The sequence below is a fragment of the Lytechinus pictus genome, chromosome 7 (genome assembly GCF_037042905.1).
Source record: "Lytechinus pictus isolate F3 Inbred chromosome 7, Lp3.0, whole genome shotgun sequence".
Lineage (NCBI taxonomy): Eukaryota > Metazoa > Echinodermata > Echinoidea > Temnopleuroida > Toxopneustidae > Lytechinus > Lytechinus pictus.
The window spans coordinates 29,347,234-29,366,044 of record NC_087251.1 but is presented as its reverse complement, the minus strand read 5'-3'; the positions used below and the strand labels follow the sequence as shown (position 1 = coordinate 29,366,044).

The 18,811-nt window shown below is 37.4% G+C and overlaps 1 protein-coding gene across 1 annotated transcript; it reads right to left on the bottom strand.

The window, feature by feature from the left end:
• Positions 1-10,460: 10,460 nt before the first annotated feature.
• On the bottom strand, positions 10,461-14,405 carry LOC135154647 (uncharacterized protein K02A2.6-like). Its single transcript, XM_064101465.1, has one exon. The coding sequence runs from the start codon at positions 14,403-14,405 to the stop codon at positions 10,461-10,463; it is 3,945 nt and encodes a 1,314-aa protein (XP_063957535.1).
• Positions 14,406-18,811: the final 4,406 nt, after the last annotated feature.

The window sequence follows — 18,811 nt, the reverse complement described above, 5'->3', positions numbered from 1 at the left end:
TTATCCACGTCTTTGCAAATTTTACCTGACCTAATTTCTCCACACAGTGAGAGAGGCCATGTGGCAGCCAAACCAAAACAGAATGAAAAGGGCGGCAATCTCGTACCCCCCCCCCCCCACCACCACCACAAGAATATCAGATTTCCAAACATGTGCTTCTCAAGATTGTGCAATACATGACGGAGACAAAGAAAGTTATGTAAACAAATTGCCGAGGGTTGATGTCCCTGAATTAAGGGGCTAGTCTACGTTTTCAGTCACTTAAGAAAATGGCGAACTGGCCAAAGGTGAAATACATCATTAAAAAAAAATGAATGTTTGGATTAAAATAACGAAGATTAAATGAAATATGACTGAAAAATATCCATAGTTGAATCTCTACTTTTATTACTGACAGAACAATAACATCATTTTTTTATTAACTTCTTGCCAATAGTCCAATAAGGCAAGACTCCCATTTAAGACTAGAATGAAAGAAAAAAAATCAAAGCATGATTTTTTTTAAAGGGATAGACGAGACTCTTGTTTTGAACAGAGATATAAAAATATTTAAAAACAAACAAGAGGTGATAAACACTTCATTAAAATTATAATGAAGTTCGTAGTGAATTACAACTTGTAAAAGGAGAAATTAACAAGAATAATAGGGAAATAAAGTTTGGAAGAAAAGAAGGAATGAGGAGAGACAAGCTTTGGGGGAAGGATCAAGATGGGTGGCTGCAGCTCGACATGGGGCTAGATGAATGGGAGGGGGGGAGCAATCATCTATCAAGTCGCCCAAAATCTTACACCTTCACCAAACTTCTCACACAATCCACACACAAATCCCAGTTCATGATACAATCACAAGTGTCGCTCAACACATGCGCACGTGGTCTCTACTGGCATTTTACAGTCACACACACAGAAATACACACTACACACAATGCACACGATGCATCCCCATACCACATGCAGTCACACTGAGCCTAAAGCACACAAGCAGAGAAACGTTCTGCTCGAAGTATATGACTCCTCGGCTCCAAATTCTACATTTATTTTATCTCAGTGCTTGGAGTCGGCGCTGGGGCCGATTTTCGTCCATGAATGAGAGAGCATGGCAAAGACTTGAGTCCCTTTATCTCAGAACCGCCGCCGCTTGGTACTCGAGTCTCCAGAGATCAGGGTCGACTCCCCGACTCTGGCATAGAGAATCGGGTAGACTCGATTACCCGGCGCTAGCTGGCTCCCAAGCCTAGTTGACGGGGGCGATTATGAGTTTTGCAGTCGCCCTTGTGTGAATGTTTTTAGCCCTTTTCCGGGGCTCTTTTTGGACTTTCCGGGGCGAATTCGCCCGCCGCCCCCGTGTAATTTTTTGGTTGCTGCTATCAAACAAAAGTTAAACCATGAAAATAGTATAACAATGAATCAAGAGTTTTATGCATTTTTAAGGTATTTCTTATTCAAATTTTTCAAAACACATATCTTTGTTGTATTTTCTACATGATTTTATTTTATCTGGTAATGGTCATTTGATAGCCAATTTTCACTGAGTTTTTACTTAAATTGCAGTGTACCTATCAAATTCAATTTTTTTTTTCCTCACCCTGTTGTTGATGATCTGAAACTTAAAGGACAAGTCCACTCCAGAAAAACGTTGATTTGAATAAATAGAGAAAAATCAAACAAGCATAACGTTGAAAATTTCATCAAAATCGGGTGTAAAATAAGAAAATTATGACATTTTAAAGTTTCGCTTATTTTTCACAAAACAGTGATATGCACAACTCAGTGATATGAAAATGAGACAGTCGATGATGTCCCTCACTCACTATTTATTTTGTTTTTTATTGTTTGAATTATACAATATTTCATTTTCTACAGATTTGACAATAAGAACCAACTTGACTGAACCATATAATTAAACAATGCCAATTCCACATGTTAAAGGAGGGAATAATAGTTGTTTAACTTTATTTACATGTATTAATGATGAGAAAATTTGAAAATTTCATACTTCATATAATAGAATACAAAAGAAATAGTGAGTGGATGACATCAGTTTCCTCATTTTCATACTGACCAGGATGTGCATAACTGTTAAGTGAAATTAAGCAAAACTTTAAAATGTCATAAATTTCTTATTTTAATAATAATAATAATAATAGCTGAATTTATAAAGCGCTTTTTGCCAGAGGATACAAAGCACTGCTATTATTACCCCGGCTTTCGCTCGAGCTACCATCACTGGCGCTCAGTGCGTGCAAGGAATTACTCCTGCCGGGTACCCATTCACCTCACCTTGGTCGAGTGCAGCACAGTGTGGATAAATTTCTTGCTGAAGGAAAACACGCCATGGCTTTGATTCGAACCCACGACCCTCTGTTTCAAAGGCGAAAGTCAGAACCACTAGACCACGACGCACCCACATCCAATTTTACATCCAATTTTGATGAAATTTTCAGTGTTATGCTTGTTAGATTTTTCTCTTTTTATTCAAATCATCATTTTCTGGGGTGGACTTGGCCTTTAATGCAGCTGGTCATTCTATGTAAAATCAACCAATGAGTTTAATAAATTGCAGCTTCTCAGAATTTGTCATTTTTTCGGTATATAGGGGGCCTACGATCAAACTCAGATAGGCTATAGATGTTTTAGGCTGTATGAATTGGCCAACATGTAGCTATTGTTATTTATACAGCCTGTGCAAAAGATAAGGTCAATTACCACTGCACTAGAGGTCACTTCCTATATTAACACACAAAATACAATAATCAAGGTTATTTATCCTTGAGAATACTACACATCTTGATGCACTGATGAGACCCATTATGTTCATTGAGCTGTTGATCTCTTGTTGAAAATTTATATAATAAATAATAATGATAATTAATAATAAGCTTGATTATAAGCTTACACATACATGGCAACTCTACATGCTTATTTATATGTCTTTTCATGGCCTAGTTGAGATGTCCAAAATGTCATACATGTACTTCATTTTTCTAGGGGTGTCATTTGATTGTGTCATTACCTACATTCTAGAGAACATAAAAAAAAAACAAGTGGAACGCCTCTGACAGTCTCGCCTGCATTACACAATTTGATGTAGCAGTGCTGCCTTAAAAACAGTTAATGAATAATTATTCACAGAATAAAACACTAATATGATATAAAATATTATTTCCATTAACCCAAAATAATCTTTGACCATGATCATGTGACTTAAAACATGTGCAAAACAATCACTCACACTTGATTACCTCGATGTTTCATGAGCTAGATCCATAAACTTTTTAAGTTATGATGCCAATTCAACACATACTCCCAACACGGCCAGAGTTTATTGACCTTTAAATGACCTTTGATCTTGGCCATGTTCCTGAAACGTGGACAGGGTATTCAGGGAAACATTGCTGCTCTTATGTCCAGATTTCATGAACTAGATCCATAAAATTTAAGTTATGACAATTCCTCAAATAACCCCAACATGGCCAAAGTTCATTGACCCTAAGTGACCTTTGACCTTGGTCATGTGACCTGAAACTCAGGCAGGATCTTTAGTGATACATTATTACCCTTATGTGTAAGTTTTATGAACTAGGTCCATATACTTTAGAAGTTATGACAACATTTCAAAAACTTAACCTTGGATATAAAGATTTTGATATTGATTCCCCAAACATGGTCTAAGTTCATTGACCCTAGAGACCTTTGACCTTGATCATGTTACCTGAAACTCAGGCAGGATGTTAAGTAATACTTGATTACCCTTATGTCCAAGTTTCATGAACTAGGTCCATATACTATAAGTTATAAGTTATGATGACATTTCAAAAACTTAACCTTGGTTAAGATTTCAATGTTCAAAGCAAAATTTCATGAATAAAATGATATGATAAATTATGAATTTATCATATCATATATATATTCCTCAATCAAGTGAACCATCATGACGATCAGACTGTCGCTTGAACAAGTTTGATTACTTTAATCGCCCCCACACACAGCAAGCTGTGATACCTCCACTGTATTCAGTGCAAGTGTGAATGCAGTTGGAAAACACTCCGTCCATCGGAAAGGACGCAAATGTTGGTCCCGTGTATAGGAGAGTCACAACCTATGCACGTTAAAACCAATAAACTTTTCGTCAAAGTAGGGTGTTCACCTGGTGTATTGCACCTGCTGGTCCCGGCAAAATTCAGGTCAAGTACCCGATGGGCATTTTCACGGTAACTGACGTTACATGGCACAATTTTTCACACCTTTCATTGTGTGTATCTCTAAAACAACAAATGATGGGAGTTTGCTTTTGATAGAGTTAATAAAGTGAACCTTGCTGTACACTCTGATACTAAGTTTTTCTATGTAACCACATTTTTTACGCATCAGCAAGCAAAAATTTGTCGGTAACTGACATAACGCAAAAAGGACATGCAATTTCAGGGTGTTCAGTAAAATTGAAATATCTCCTGTCCCTGAGTAGATAGAGTAATAATTTGAATTTGTAAATATAGCTCCATTACTAGGTTAAGATGTGTCAAAATATCAAATAATTTGTTTTTGTCTTTTGGGGGCTATGATAATTTTTCCACGACCATGCCGGTAACTGACATTACGGTAACTGACGTTACACTTAATTTGCCATAGAGATAACACATGAAAGTCAAATGTGTGGAATCATTGCATAGTATCTTCTGTGCAGGGCTTCACATGAAAGTGAGCTTGATGTGGAGGTATACCTGAGTTTCCAGGAACATTTCAATGAAAAAACTTTTTCTTTTTCTTAATTCCTTTTCTTTGATTTGAACATTTTTATTATTACTTGTCAGTAACTGACATTACACATTAACATACCAGTGCTAAATGATTTTCAAAGGCATAATTTTCTTGGTACTTATATCCTAAGGCTTTTTTTAAATCATAAAAGTTTCATGATATTTCACATTTTAAATTATCAAAAGATAGGAAATGTATGTTTTACTTACTTGAGGGGGGGGGGGGTCATAGCAGCTACATGTATTCCTATAGTAATTTGATATTGCATTGACTGTACATATGGATTTTTCTGACTATACAGGCATTTACATATATTCATCAGTTTTATATTGACTTTTAAAACCTTTTGCTTCTCCAACCTCCCCCTCCCCTCAAAAAAGGCAAAATGAATAAGGGTCTCCTCCCCTAGGCTACCCCTCCCCCGAATCTCATGCAGCCATGCAGTTTTATTGATTTCTATTCTGGTCAGTGCAAGCAATGCTTTTTCATATCTGTCGGATTTCAGTTTTCATCATAATTTGTTTAATCATTCTCTTTGCTAATTTCTTTTTTAAGCCGTCAACAAAAAGAAACTCCAGCTTCTAAACTGAAATTGAACTATTTGTAAATTAGAAAAAAGACACAGTTTTAGTAGATCCATATGATCAGAACTGTCAAATTTCACTTTTCATCTACACTTGTAAACCAAAAAAAAAAACCAGGAATTTACTTAAAGCCTGGCAATGCTCAAAAGAATAGGAACTAAAAAAGGGGCCCTGGAAACCCCCATTCATCGCAATGTTAAGCTTATCAAATGTTGCAGATTTATGCAAAAGGTTGGGAAAATTACCCCCTCCCCCAAAAAAAAACCCAAATTATATATTTTTTTGTCTGATACAAACAATTAGGTACAGGGTAAGTACATGTACATATACAAAAAAATCACTGTATATTTTTTGCATGATGGGAATGCAACTCCCTTCATAATTTTATATAGTATTCCTTGTGAACTATACCTTTTAAAAGTCAATGGCAAGCTCCTTCTGGTGTGATTTAACTAAGTGAAAGACTTAAATAACAAGTATACAATATATCTTCACCATAAAATTGACCATATTTGCATTTCACTATTGGTAACCAACATCTTATCATGGTAACTGACATTACATCTCGGTAACTGACATTACATTTTCCACTTGGTAACTGACGTTACACATATTTAATGGTACCCTATGGCTTGATTGTTAATTTATCATTTTTTAATTTCGGTGTAGAAGGAAAGGGTGTTACCTACGGAGGAAATCTACCAAGTTTCATATAATATATCCTCTTTTCTGGGAAATGAGAAAAAAAAGTTCACGTTCTTGGTAACTGACGTTACATACCATATTACATACTTCATCAATATTTTTTTATCAGATATTATGAATTACTGGTGTTTCTTTCTATGGGATTTTATAAAGTGTTATAATAGCAAGCTAAATCACAGGGGAAAACATCATAATCAAACCTGTTCTTTAAAATTCTATCAAAACAAAATATGTATCAATTTACCATTTTCAACTCTAATTTGTATCAATACTTTGGCGACCATTTTGAAAAAAAAATGGCTGCCAGAGTCAGAAAAAAAAATTGTCCCAGAAACTTCAGGTCTTGTATTATCAAGAAACATAAAGCATTTGACATAAATATCAATTTGATTTTTTTGCCCCTGTGTCCATCTGTGGTGAAAATGCCCCGATGTGTTTATGCCCAGGAGGGCCCTGCATCGTATAAATCCAGATCCTGAGCTGAGCACCAAGTCTATCGTAAATATCACCACCTAAATCTTCACCACGTTACAATCTTTTTAAATGAGCTGACAATTCAGATTACCCATAATACAATTCCCTGAATAACCAGTTCACAATTGAAAATCATGTTTTGACATATTGGTTGTATAAAGTTTAAGAACGGAGAATGAAAATAGCATGTAAATAAAAATCACCTTGAGATCATATTTGAAAAATATAAAGATGAATATTAAGTACGTTGTATTATAGTTAACAAATAGGCCTATTTACTTCAATTTTACTCTTACTTAGATAAGAGAAATAATGAAAATTTCGATTATATCCAGTTATGTTTGTGAATCTTTAAAGTGTTTTTTTTCTATTTTTACCTCATAAAGTAATCTCCATACATCAATTCTATAATCAGTAATGAATAAAAAATTATTTGATCTCCATTTATTTAAGAAATTTATGATTTTTATGAAAAGTCGTCATTCCAAGTGAAAGGTTCAGGTAACGATGAAGACTAAATATTTTTCCGACACTATCGATATCAAACGATGTCGCGGACTTCGAAGGGAAGACAAAATTGCCTTCATGAAATGGAAAGCGCTGATTTGTCGCCATTCTTCCTAACCTATCTCGGAAGAATGGTTCTAGGACGTTCCTATGTATTGCTCATCTTGTCATGAAACAGGCCCCTGGCTTCTCATGTCATGATCATTGACAATTGTTATGGCTACACACGGCTCTCCAGCTGCTCCTGGTCAATACCCGAATAATGGCTAGTAGCCCGCCGGGGAGGCCGGGGGAACAAGCTAGCCAAGGCCGGGTTGCCAGAGCAAGGCCGTCAGTCAAAATAAATGAGAACAAAGTTACTAGGTTAAAACATTTATTGTATTCATTTTAACATACGTTAGCAGGGCATATTGCACAATGCTAAAATCACTCACCTATCTTCCATTATCCAAATTTAAAGTTGATTTGTAAGCCTAACTCCAAAAATATGACGTTACCGTCGAACTAAGTCAGTAAGTGTACTGTTGTTGATCAGCTGACAAGATTACCCTATCGTACCGTAGGTGGCAGCATGCAAAACTGGGCACTAGTGTCCCTGTATACAGGGACACTACTGGGCACTGGGACCACTCGAAGAAATATGTTTTTATCTGCATATAGAGACCACTGAGAAGAGAAAAATCTAAATTTACATGCCTTGTACAGACTGAAATAAATGTATCCCTTTTTCTGCAAAACCCAAACTTATCCCACAAAAATATTGATTTTTGTTTCTATTTTACCCGTAGCTTTTTTATATTTTTTTTGGAGGGGCAGGGGCAAATTTAGGGCCTTAGCAAAGGTGGATTTGGTGGTGACACAGACCCCATCCCACTAACAAACCCTAGATATTGTCAGTGCAGTGGCGGCACCACCCCGGGGCACCACCAAGGCATAGGAAGTATGGGGCATGCCCCCTTCCCCAAAAACTGAAAATAATTTAAAACAAATGTATATAGTACATATGTAGGTATTCTTACGCGTCCTATATTCCAGCCGTAAAGTGCTAAAAATATAATTTCAACCTTCAGTTTTTCCATCTTCAATTGTCTAAATCGGTCGTTATCTCCCTTATATAGTCTACTAATTTGTATAGGTCAAAGACAGATATTTATTGACAAACATTTTGATCTGCAATGCATCGCAGTAAGCCACTCCGCATGTCATGCTGGTCAGCACGAAAATACGCCGTCATGAAAACTTCTGTATCTAACTAAAAGTAAAAGTATATATCAAGAAAGAAATGACATAAAGAAAATGTTACCATTATTTGACGTACTACAGACATTATTTAGAATAGAATTATAATGCAATTGTTGATATTGTATAATACGGCATAAGTCTAACTCGTTTCAAATAAAGATATTTGGAAGTATCTTCTGTTATGGTAACTCCATTCATAGTAACTCAGTTGGATAGCGTTTTGCTGGTATATAACGCCAAGCTGGTTTATAACTAATTGCATACAAAATATTTTACGGCCGCATAAATAGGCCCTATAGACGACAGAAATTACTCTCAAGACCCTTTTATCAAAGTGGAAACAAATGCAGAGCGGTTATTCGAACTCATAACCTTATACGATCATGAGTCCAATGCTCTAACCAATAGTTCACAGTATAAGTTTATACCTTCCCCTTTTGAAGCATGTATTTGCTGTACAACTATTCCCACCTACAAAAGGTGCTTGGTTATCTATAGGATACCCCCAATACCTCTTATTTCCCATTTACGGTATCCAGGTAAAAATGACAGGGATAAAATGGCAGAGGTAGCAATATATGCAGCAAGGGAAAAATGACAAGGGACAAGAGGTCAAACGATAGAGGAAAATGGTAAAGTTCGAGATTGTATAGGGATAGCAGATGTGACAGTGGCAGGAGGTAAAAATTTAAAAAAAAAGTTTAATGAGTCATGTGAGTGTAAAGTAGTCAACAGGACAAACAGTTAATAGGCCTAAGGCATCATTCATAATGTTCACAGCAATACTTTAATCATAACATAATTAACTGACATGTTCGGTAAGTTAATCCCGTTCAAACTATGGAACGCCAAGTGTGTACATGCTACGACACTACAATCCTCCTATCTTGCGGATTGAACTCAACAACACAAATATGTGATTTTGCTCTTTAACACAAGAGAAACATTAACGTTGTGCAAGTACTGTTTGGTTAGCTTATTAACTTGTTAGCTACTAAGCTATTGCATGCATGACTATATAAGTAAACCAGAACATAAACAAAAACAGAAATTGATTGTTTGATAAATCTGTATCACTTGACTATATGATAAGATGTGTGACTTGATAAAAATAATGCTATCATTTGCATACACGAAATGAATAATACATGTAGTGAGTTGTTTGTCATTGTTTCTCTTAATGATGCTACATGTATGTATTTAAAACTTCATACTTTCATATACTGTGTGTTTCAATTTTACTGTAGAAACAAAATGCGTGGAACGTGTGAACACAAAATAGTTTTGTATCAAACATACTAACTACAAATGTCAAAACAAACTTTGTTATTCATTTCAAACTAAGCTAACAACAAACTATCTGACCTGTTTTAAACTATACTACAAATCAAATTTTGCTTGTTTAAATTTAATGCAGAGAGACTTTTCTCTTACAGTATACATCAAATAATGTCTTTTGACTCTTGACACTAACGCAAATAACACTGTTAGCACATGTCTTTTCCTTGACACTAATAATAGCACATGACTAAATTCCAAAATAATCATAAAGAGTGGTATCATGTTCATATACATATAGATTTAGATATTACTTCCTTTAGCACAAAACATGATATACCAACAATCTTATGTGAGCGTGTGTGTCTACTATTCAATTTCCAACTATTACTAAATACATGTTTCATCTTGCATATAATACAAATGATGCACATAATTCAACCTGTTACATGTACATGTTGACATAGGAAATAATATCTTTCTCCATAACACATAGAATTAAGTTTTCTTTCACATATGTTTGTACTAAACTTGAAATTTAAACAGATTTTTTTTTTTTTTTTTTTTTTTTTTATACAACAAATAAGGCATATTGTATGCATGTACATGTGCCAACAAACTCAGTTGCTAAACTGTTGCTCTTTGAAATAGGTCTATTTGTTTTGGCATTCTAACAATAACTTCAGATATTGGATTCTGCATTTTACTGAAACAATGCTGGTTGATCGTAATGAATCTTGCATGCGGTGCATGTACAAATTATGCATATTGATATGATCACATATTAGTAACATTAAACTTGCATCGCAACATGAGATATAAGGCCAAGATGATAACATTGAATAAAATGAGGGACTGCAATCATCAAGTATACAGGTACATGTAATAAACACGATATTAATTGTGATACAGTCAAGTATAATAGTCATTCAGATATCGTGGAGGAGCACGAACGCGAATGGGATTTCTTCGTGCTACCATAGGAGATTGGTTTTGAGGATGGGGGTTTGCTATTTGTGGCAATAGCACATCGTCGTAATCACCTGTTGCCACACAAGTGTCATGTCGACCTTTCAGGACTTTGAAGCATGATGAATTTCGCGTTACGCGGTATGAGCCACGAGATGCAACGATTTGCGAACCTTTTATCGCTACGACCTTCAATGGTCTGGTATCAAAAGGAGTGGTGTATTTACCAATATGCCCATCACGCTTGACAAGGACATAATCACCAACTTTGATTTTTGATTCACTGATTCTCTGATGCTTTTCTGCGTTTGCTTTTTGCTTCTCCTTCATAGACTTATCGCGATTGCGAATTGGACCGTCGTTTTCCACGTGCGATTGCGGTTCAGGTAGGCGAGTGCGGATTGGACGTTGGAACATGACCGTTGCTGGTGGTATGCCAGATGTGCTATGTGGAGTAGCTCGGTAATTTCTTAGAAACGTGTACAGCTCTTGTTTCCAAGATTTACGCTCTGCAGTGGATGTGCGAATCACCTTCTTTAGGACTCTCATGAAACGCTCAACTTCTCCGTTGGCTTGTGGCCATCGTGGAGTAACTCTGCGATGGCGGAATCCGAGGTATTGCGCAAACATGCTGAAATATTCACTATTGAAAGGTGGTCCATTATCTGTGCGGACTACTTCTGGAACACCGAATATTGCGAAAACGCGATCCAAGTGAGGAATAACAGCTTTGCTCGAAACAGACGTAAGAATTTCAACTACTGGAAATCGACTATAATCATCAATAATGACAAGCAAATGCTCTCCAGTTGGAAGATCAGAGAAGTCAATGCTGACTTCCTTCCATGGGTGGGTTGGAAGTGTTGACATTTGTATTGGCTCACGCGTTGTAGAATTGCTCGTTGCTTGGCATGGAATACACTGACTGATCTTGTCTTCCACACGCTTATCAATACCGGGGAACCAGACTTTTTCGCGAATCAGCTGCTTTGTGCGAACTACACCTTGGTGCCCTTGGTGTGCGATTGTGATGATGCGATCTCGAAGCATAGACGGAATCACAATTCTGTGATCACGGAGTAACACTTTTCCGTCTTTTGCGACACTGAGCTCATTCTTCACATTTTTGAAACACTGCAACTCTTGTGCGACTGAGTGCCAACTATTCTCTTCAATAGCTTTGATGCATGCTTGCAAGACAGGATCAGATGTGGTCGCTTCCACTATCTCATCCATGCTGATCGACTTTGGCACTGCATTCTCGATGATGAAGTTGATGTGCTCTTCCGCGTTTGGCTCAACAGTCAATGTACTAGACGATGGATGTCGCGATAAGTAGTCGGCTGGGTTGGTTGCTCCTGGTTGATATTCTAGTACAAACTCATACTGCTGAAGATGAAGCATCCATCTTTCTATTCTCGCTGGTGGAGATGAATGAGATCTATTGAATAATGGCACAAGTGGCTTATGGTCTGTGATAACCTTGAACTTGCTGCCATATAGGTAGAGATGGAAGTGTGTAATGCCCCAAGTGACGGCTAGGGCTTCGCGTTCAGTCTGTGAATAACGCTTCTCAACAGATGTAAGTGAACGGCTTGCTAGTGCTACGATGCTGTTGGATCGATCATCTCCCTGGACGAGCATTGCACAGAGCCCAACGGGGCTGGCATCTACTATGACAGTTGACTGACGACGCGAGTCGAAATATGCCATGTGGCAGTGCTGTGCGATCGCGTGCTTGATGTTGTTGAAGGAGTTTGTGTGACGCTCTTCCCATGACCATGGCACGCTCTGTCTTGTCAGATCGCGAAGAGGTTCCGACAGTGAAGCAAGATTTGGGATGAACCTTGCGCAATAATTGGCTAAACCCAGGAAACTTCGGACCTCCTCTCGATTGCTGGGCGGTGCTGCTTCGATCAATGACTTGACTTTTGTTGGGCTGGGAGATATGCCTGATGAACTGAAGATATGCCCAAAAAACTCAACTGAAGACTTGTTGAATTCGCACTTGTCACGATTCAGAGTTAAGTTCTTCTCTCGTAGACGTTGCATGCACCTCATCAGTCGTTCGTTGTGTTCTTGTTCATTTTTGGCATACACCAAGATGTCATCACTGATGTTGATCACGCCTTGAAGACCTGCAAGTGCAGATTGAATTAGATTCTGGAATTGCTCCGCTCCGCTGTTCACTCCAAAATTCAATCGCTTGTACTGATACAAACCAACATGGGTCGAGAAAACAGTGAGATAGCGTGATGCTTGATCTAGCTCAATCTGATGATACCCTGCATTAAGATCAAGCTTCGTGAAGACTGTCGCTCCATTGAGGTGAGCTAATATGTCGTCGATAGTTGGAGTGACATGTCGTTCCCTCTCAATAGCCTTGTTGACAGCTCTCATGTCGACACAAAGTCTGATTTTGCCTGGTTGCTTTGGTTTAGGCACAACTCGAATTGGAGAAACCCATGGCGTAGGCTCTTGATGCACGGGCTCAATAATGTCCAAGTCTTGTAAATGTTTCAGTTCAGCTTCAACACTACGCCTAACGTGAAAGGGTATTCTGCGATGTGGCTGAGTTACAGGAGTGACGGATGGATTTACATGCAGCTTGCATGTGACTCCAGTGAGCTTGCCAAGTCCACTGAATCGATCACTGAATTCATCAATAATCGATGGTGCAGCATGAACATTGTACGTTACAGCGATCATTTGAAGCTTTTTCGCAGTGTTCAAGCGTAGGAGTGTTGGACCATTGTGCTCAGTGACAAAGAATACAGCCGTTTGCGTCTGTGTCTTGTGGCGTACTGGAAGAGAGATTTTCCCCAGAACATCAATGGGACTGTTAGCACCAAATGCATAGACTTGTCTGTCTGTTGGTTCAAGTAGTAGCTCCTGTTGGGAGATAGTGTTGAATGTTTCTTTGCTCATAATATTCACTGAAGCGCCGGTGTCGATGACGACAAATGTCATAACATTGTTGATGAGCACTGATACTCTGAGCAATTGATTACTCTCGTCAGATGAGCCAAGAGCAAACAGATAGTCCTCAGAGGTCGAATCTTGAGCTAATTGTGGTTGTGACGATGGTTGTTGGGACATTTGATCCATGACATTAACTTCCGCTTGTTTGAGCTTACTTCGGCACATTTTGGCAAAGTGATTTGGTTTCTTGCAGAATGAACACGTTTTTCCTTGTGCCGGGCATTGATCACTGTGAGGATACTTGTCACCACAGTTGCGACAGACTTTAGACTTCGATTGTTGATGCAGTTTACCTTTAGGTTTCCGATTTGGTTGATGTCTATTGACGTAGTGCACATCAGAGGTTGTTGCCGCACTCTTCGAGATTTCGCTGGCATGTGCAGTAGCTGCTTCAGCAGCCCTGACGATTGTAACTGTTTGTTCCAATGTCAATTTTGCTTCGCGAAGAAGTCGCTGACGAATGTTGGAATTTCGCATTCCCAGGATTATTCTGTCTCTAATGAGAGATTCTGTCAGCAATTCAAACTCACATGTTTCAGCTAACGATTTGAGGGACGTGACAAAGCTTTCGAACGATTCGCCCTCTCTCTGAACTCTAGTGTTGAAAATATAGCGTTCATAAGTGGTGTTGGCATGCCCTTTGCAGTGTTCCTCATATTTATCGAGTACCTTTTGGAACACTTTGGAGTCAGCTGCCGTGTCCCAGGTGAAGGTGTTATAGAGGTCTACCGCCGGCTGCCCGATTACGGCCAGTAGGGTGGCTACCCGCAGGGAGTCGTCGCGGCTCGCTATCCCCGTCGCCAGCTCAAAATTGCCGAATGCCTGTTTGAACTTCTTGAAGCTCGTTGCCAGATTTGTCGAGTCTATCTCCAGAGGGACTGGCGGTGGAATGGTGAAGGTTGCCATTTTCTCTCGTCGCCAATGTAAAGTAGTCAACAGGACAAACAGTTAATAGGCCTAAGGCATCATTCATAATGTTCACAGCAATACTTTAATCATAACATAATTAACTGACATGTTCGGTAAGTTAATCCCGTTCAAACTATGGAACGCCAAGTGTGTACATGCTACGACACTACAGTGAGTGGGGTAGATAAGTCATTTTTCTTTGTTTTAAGATCATGGCTGTACGCAGCGGGGGGGGGGGCAGTTGCCCCCCCCCCCCCGAAATTTTGAAAACTCACATTATTTCACTGCAGATTTTCACAAAATTTTCACCAAAAGTATGCACAAATCCATCAAATTCACTTAATAAAATGCAAAAGCGCCTCAATGATCCTAAAAAATTCTGCATACGGCCATGTTTAAGATAGTGCCCTTTTCGAAAGAAAAGGTGCCCTGTTTTCCTGCGTCCCCCCCCCCCACTTTCGACTTCGCTCCGCCGCGCCGCGCCGCCCCTGTTATATAGTTTAAACGATATACATCTATCTGCTGAGATAACAGAAAAAAATCTGATGGGTGTACGACAGGAGAGTTGTCCAAAATAATGATTAAATATTTGGTAAATATGGGCATATATCATCTAGATATAATAATGAAAAGCTTTTAGTGTTGGAACGTAATATACACTTCTACCAGAAAATGTATAAATAAGCTTATTTTGATACGATATGGTAAAGGAAATATAAATTTAGTTTGCATATTCAGAAAGTGAGCTATAGGTTACCAAAGTATGACGTGGCGGTGTCGGGTCGGCTGATAAAAAATCTCTTTTACTTTTTTTTTAAATTTCACTAATATTATTGGCATATTGTATTAAATGGCACTGAACTTTGATTAAATTAGTTCTGTGCTCTCAAACGACTTTAAAATTGTTGCATGCAAACTGATCGTAATAGTTAAATGTTCACGTCCACGTGAACGTTGATGCGAAAGAAGGAAATTATACAGTCATTACACCTCCGATCCCTTACCCTGTTCACCACCCCCCCCCCCCCCAACCACCGTTACCACGGGGGAGGGGTGCCTGGGACTTGGACTTAGGCATGCGTGCCACGCCCGACTACGCTGCGCGGATCATGAAAAGGTGCGCGACTCATATTTTGCAGAAAAAAAATAATGATAAAATTGTTTGCATGTCGCATTATCATGCTCGCGTTTATACCCAGCAAGCTTAACCAGAAAGACTGGGAGTTTTTTTCCCTTAAATTTATAATCTTAATCTGCTGAGTATAAAAACATCTTTGACTATTAAAGGAAAGGAAATCGCTGGAACTTGCCTCGGAAGGATTTTGAGGTCGGGATTCATAGAAATGGATTAATAGACCAAATTATTATTGGTAAGTTGAAGTCTCCTCTTCCTCTTTCTTCTTCCTCTCATTCATCTTCTCCTCACTCATCTTCTACTCCTGTCTCATCTCCTCCTTTCTCTTCTCATTTTGTTCATGATCATCTTCTTGTCTCCCTCCTGCTTATTCTTTATGATTGCTATTATTTGGAATATTATGAGGTCAGACAGTGATATGCATTAAGCTATCATTCACTGCAGTGATTAGATTCTCGATCGAAGCTTATTTTTGTCAAAGTCATCTTTTCATGTCGTTGGTATACCCAGTTGTTGTGTGTCCGGACAGGTTGTGTGTCCGGACGATCAATTTTAGGAAGTCATTTGGAAAAATTTACAACCGAAGTGTCATCAATTTTTAGTACAAAATGTAAGGAAATATTATAGAGAACAAAATATAAGATGATTACAACTATTAAATTTATATTTTTAGTGTAATCCAAATACAAAAAAGAAGGCTTCAAAAATATAAAGTGTCCGGACACCCGACCCCCCATCCTACATCTAGATAGGCCTACGTCTCTGAAATGTTGCTCTTATTGATTTCTACCAGGTGCGGATCTAGGATTTTTCAAAAAGGGGGGCACATTTTCCGAAGCAAAATTTGACAAGCAAAGAAGAAAAAAAAAGGTTTCACCAAAAACTGAAGCTCATTTCGTCCACGTCAAATTTGACAAGCAAAAAAAAAAAAAAAAAAAGGTCCTCGGTTGTGTATGAACGAAATACCGTATTCCCATTGAAAATATATCCTGTTTCTTTCAAAAGGGGGGGGGGACACACTTGTGTATGTTCCCTAACCCTATGACTCTCAGGGGGGGGGGTGGGCACGGGCCGGACGTGCTCCTCCTGGATCCGCCACTGTCTTTAACAATACCTTCAAAGATTTATACAGATCTATTATTTAAGCATTTGGCCTATATAGTCTCTCTGTAAAGAATTTTACAGTTAATACATTTAATAGAAATCGTTTTAATTTTGAGCAGAAGGTTGCAATATTATTTTTATTACTTTCAGTTTGCCTATTTACCTCAATTCTAATTGATTACTTGTCGGTATATTTAATGTTTAGTCTCTGTAATCTTTAGAGAATTAAAATATATCGATTTATTTGGATAAATGTTTGCAGATATCCGAAAGTTATAAATGAAAAATATATTTGTTTGTGAATAAGTCCGAAGCAAAGCCACTGAAAGCAAGAAGGGCAGTTGTCAGCGCCCCCCCCCAAAAAAAAAACCTCGAGAATCATGCCACACTTTTTTTGTGGTCCCATTTGCCAATGGTATCATTTGCTTTCTTGTACACCAAAAATACTATCTGTGTATATTATATATATTTTAATAAAGTTTCAACTAAGGGGATGTTGCAAGAAAATATTTGCAATCAATTGCAAATATTCTGTTGCCATTTTACAATTGATATATCAATTTTAACCATAGCACATCAAATTACACTGCGTGTTTCAAGAAGCAGATAAGAAATCAATCGCAAATTTGCAATTACTTTCAAAAGTTAGGATTGATTTAGGGACCTAAAGTAGACTTGCAATTGATGCGCAAGTTTCTTGCAATAGATAGTTTCGGATAGATAGTACATGTATAGATTGTGATTTATAATATTATAGAAAGCATCGAACTTTTCCTTGATTATTGGTTCCAGTTGTGTTTGAGAATAATATACTCCATGAAAACAAATTATTCTTGAGATTCATTTTTCTTATTAGTAGAGCGGATTAGCCGAACAATTGTGCAAATTTTGACTAAAGCATGAAACTTTCACAAGTATAAGTATATGCCCTAAGATTTATTTTAAAGATGGGAGGTAAATTTTAAAATGCCATTTTCGGCCGTTGCCATGGCAACGGATTAATTTCTCAAAAATGACATACATTCCCATGTAAATGGTAAATAAACATGATATAGATGACCAAAATTATAATTTTTAAGCTCCCAAATGAATATATATAAAATTTAGAAACATTCAAAATTAACAAGATAGTTCCAATTGGTCCGTTGCCATGGCAACGACTTGTTTTTCCCCAGAAAAATAAAAAAACTGATTAAAAAAACGTTGTAGAATAGGATTTATCTTTAATTTTCCCTAATTTTACAGTGTTGAACAATGATATTTTGGTTGCTCAATGTATAAACTACATCTCAAGCCGTTGCCATGGCAACCAAATAACATCAATTTACACAAATTAAATGGTTAACAAGACAATGGACAGGTGGAAAATACAACTGGAAATGACTTAATCTGTATGCTTAAGTTTTGACCCCCTCATTTGAACAAAAAAATACAGAAAGTGTTCTGCAGGAGTTCTTTATAAAGATAAAACATTATGTTGCCTTGGTAATGCTTGAATTAAATAAAAAAAACGAATGTTGCAAAGATCCCGTTGCCATGGCAACAGTTTATTTCCCTCTAGAAAGGTAAAAATATTGATAAAAATATAGAATACGATCATCATTCCATTTTCAATATTTTTAAGGAACTAATAAAAATATATGTTTGTGACTGCATTTATAAATATAAAATCTTAAGCCATTGCCATGGCAACCAAATAACATCTAATTAAAAAAAATCAATGATATGGATGACAGGGTTATGGATAGGTGAAAAATCCAATGAAAATAACTTTTATGCATAAGTTTTGACCTACTCAATTAATTTAGGGGAAACAGTATACAGTGAGTGTTCTTCATGAACTAATTAGAATGATAAACATTGATGTTACCTTAGTAACACTTGAATTCAACGATAAATATCAATGTTGCAAATGACCTGTTGCCATAGCAACGGCTCATTTACGCAAAAAAGTTCTAGTTTTGATTAGAAAAAGGACTTTGGACTCTGATTTTTCTTTCATTTCCCCTGATTTAATGGTAAGAATTGATATGTTTGCTGTTAACATACAAACAATATCTGAAGCCATTGTCATGGCAACCAAATTAATCTAATTTGAAGAAAAAAAATAACATGGTTGACAACACAATGGACAGGTGGAAAATACAATTAGAATTGACTTAAT

What these genes read in the sequence shown, in the direction of transcription:
- LOC135154647 (XM_064101465.1), bottom strand. Translation starts at nt 14,405, where the DNA reads ATGGCAACCTTCACCATTCCACCGCCAGTCCCTCTGGAGATAGACTCG.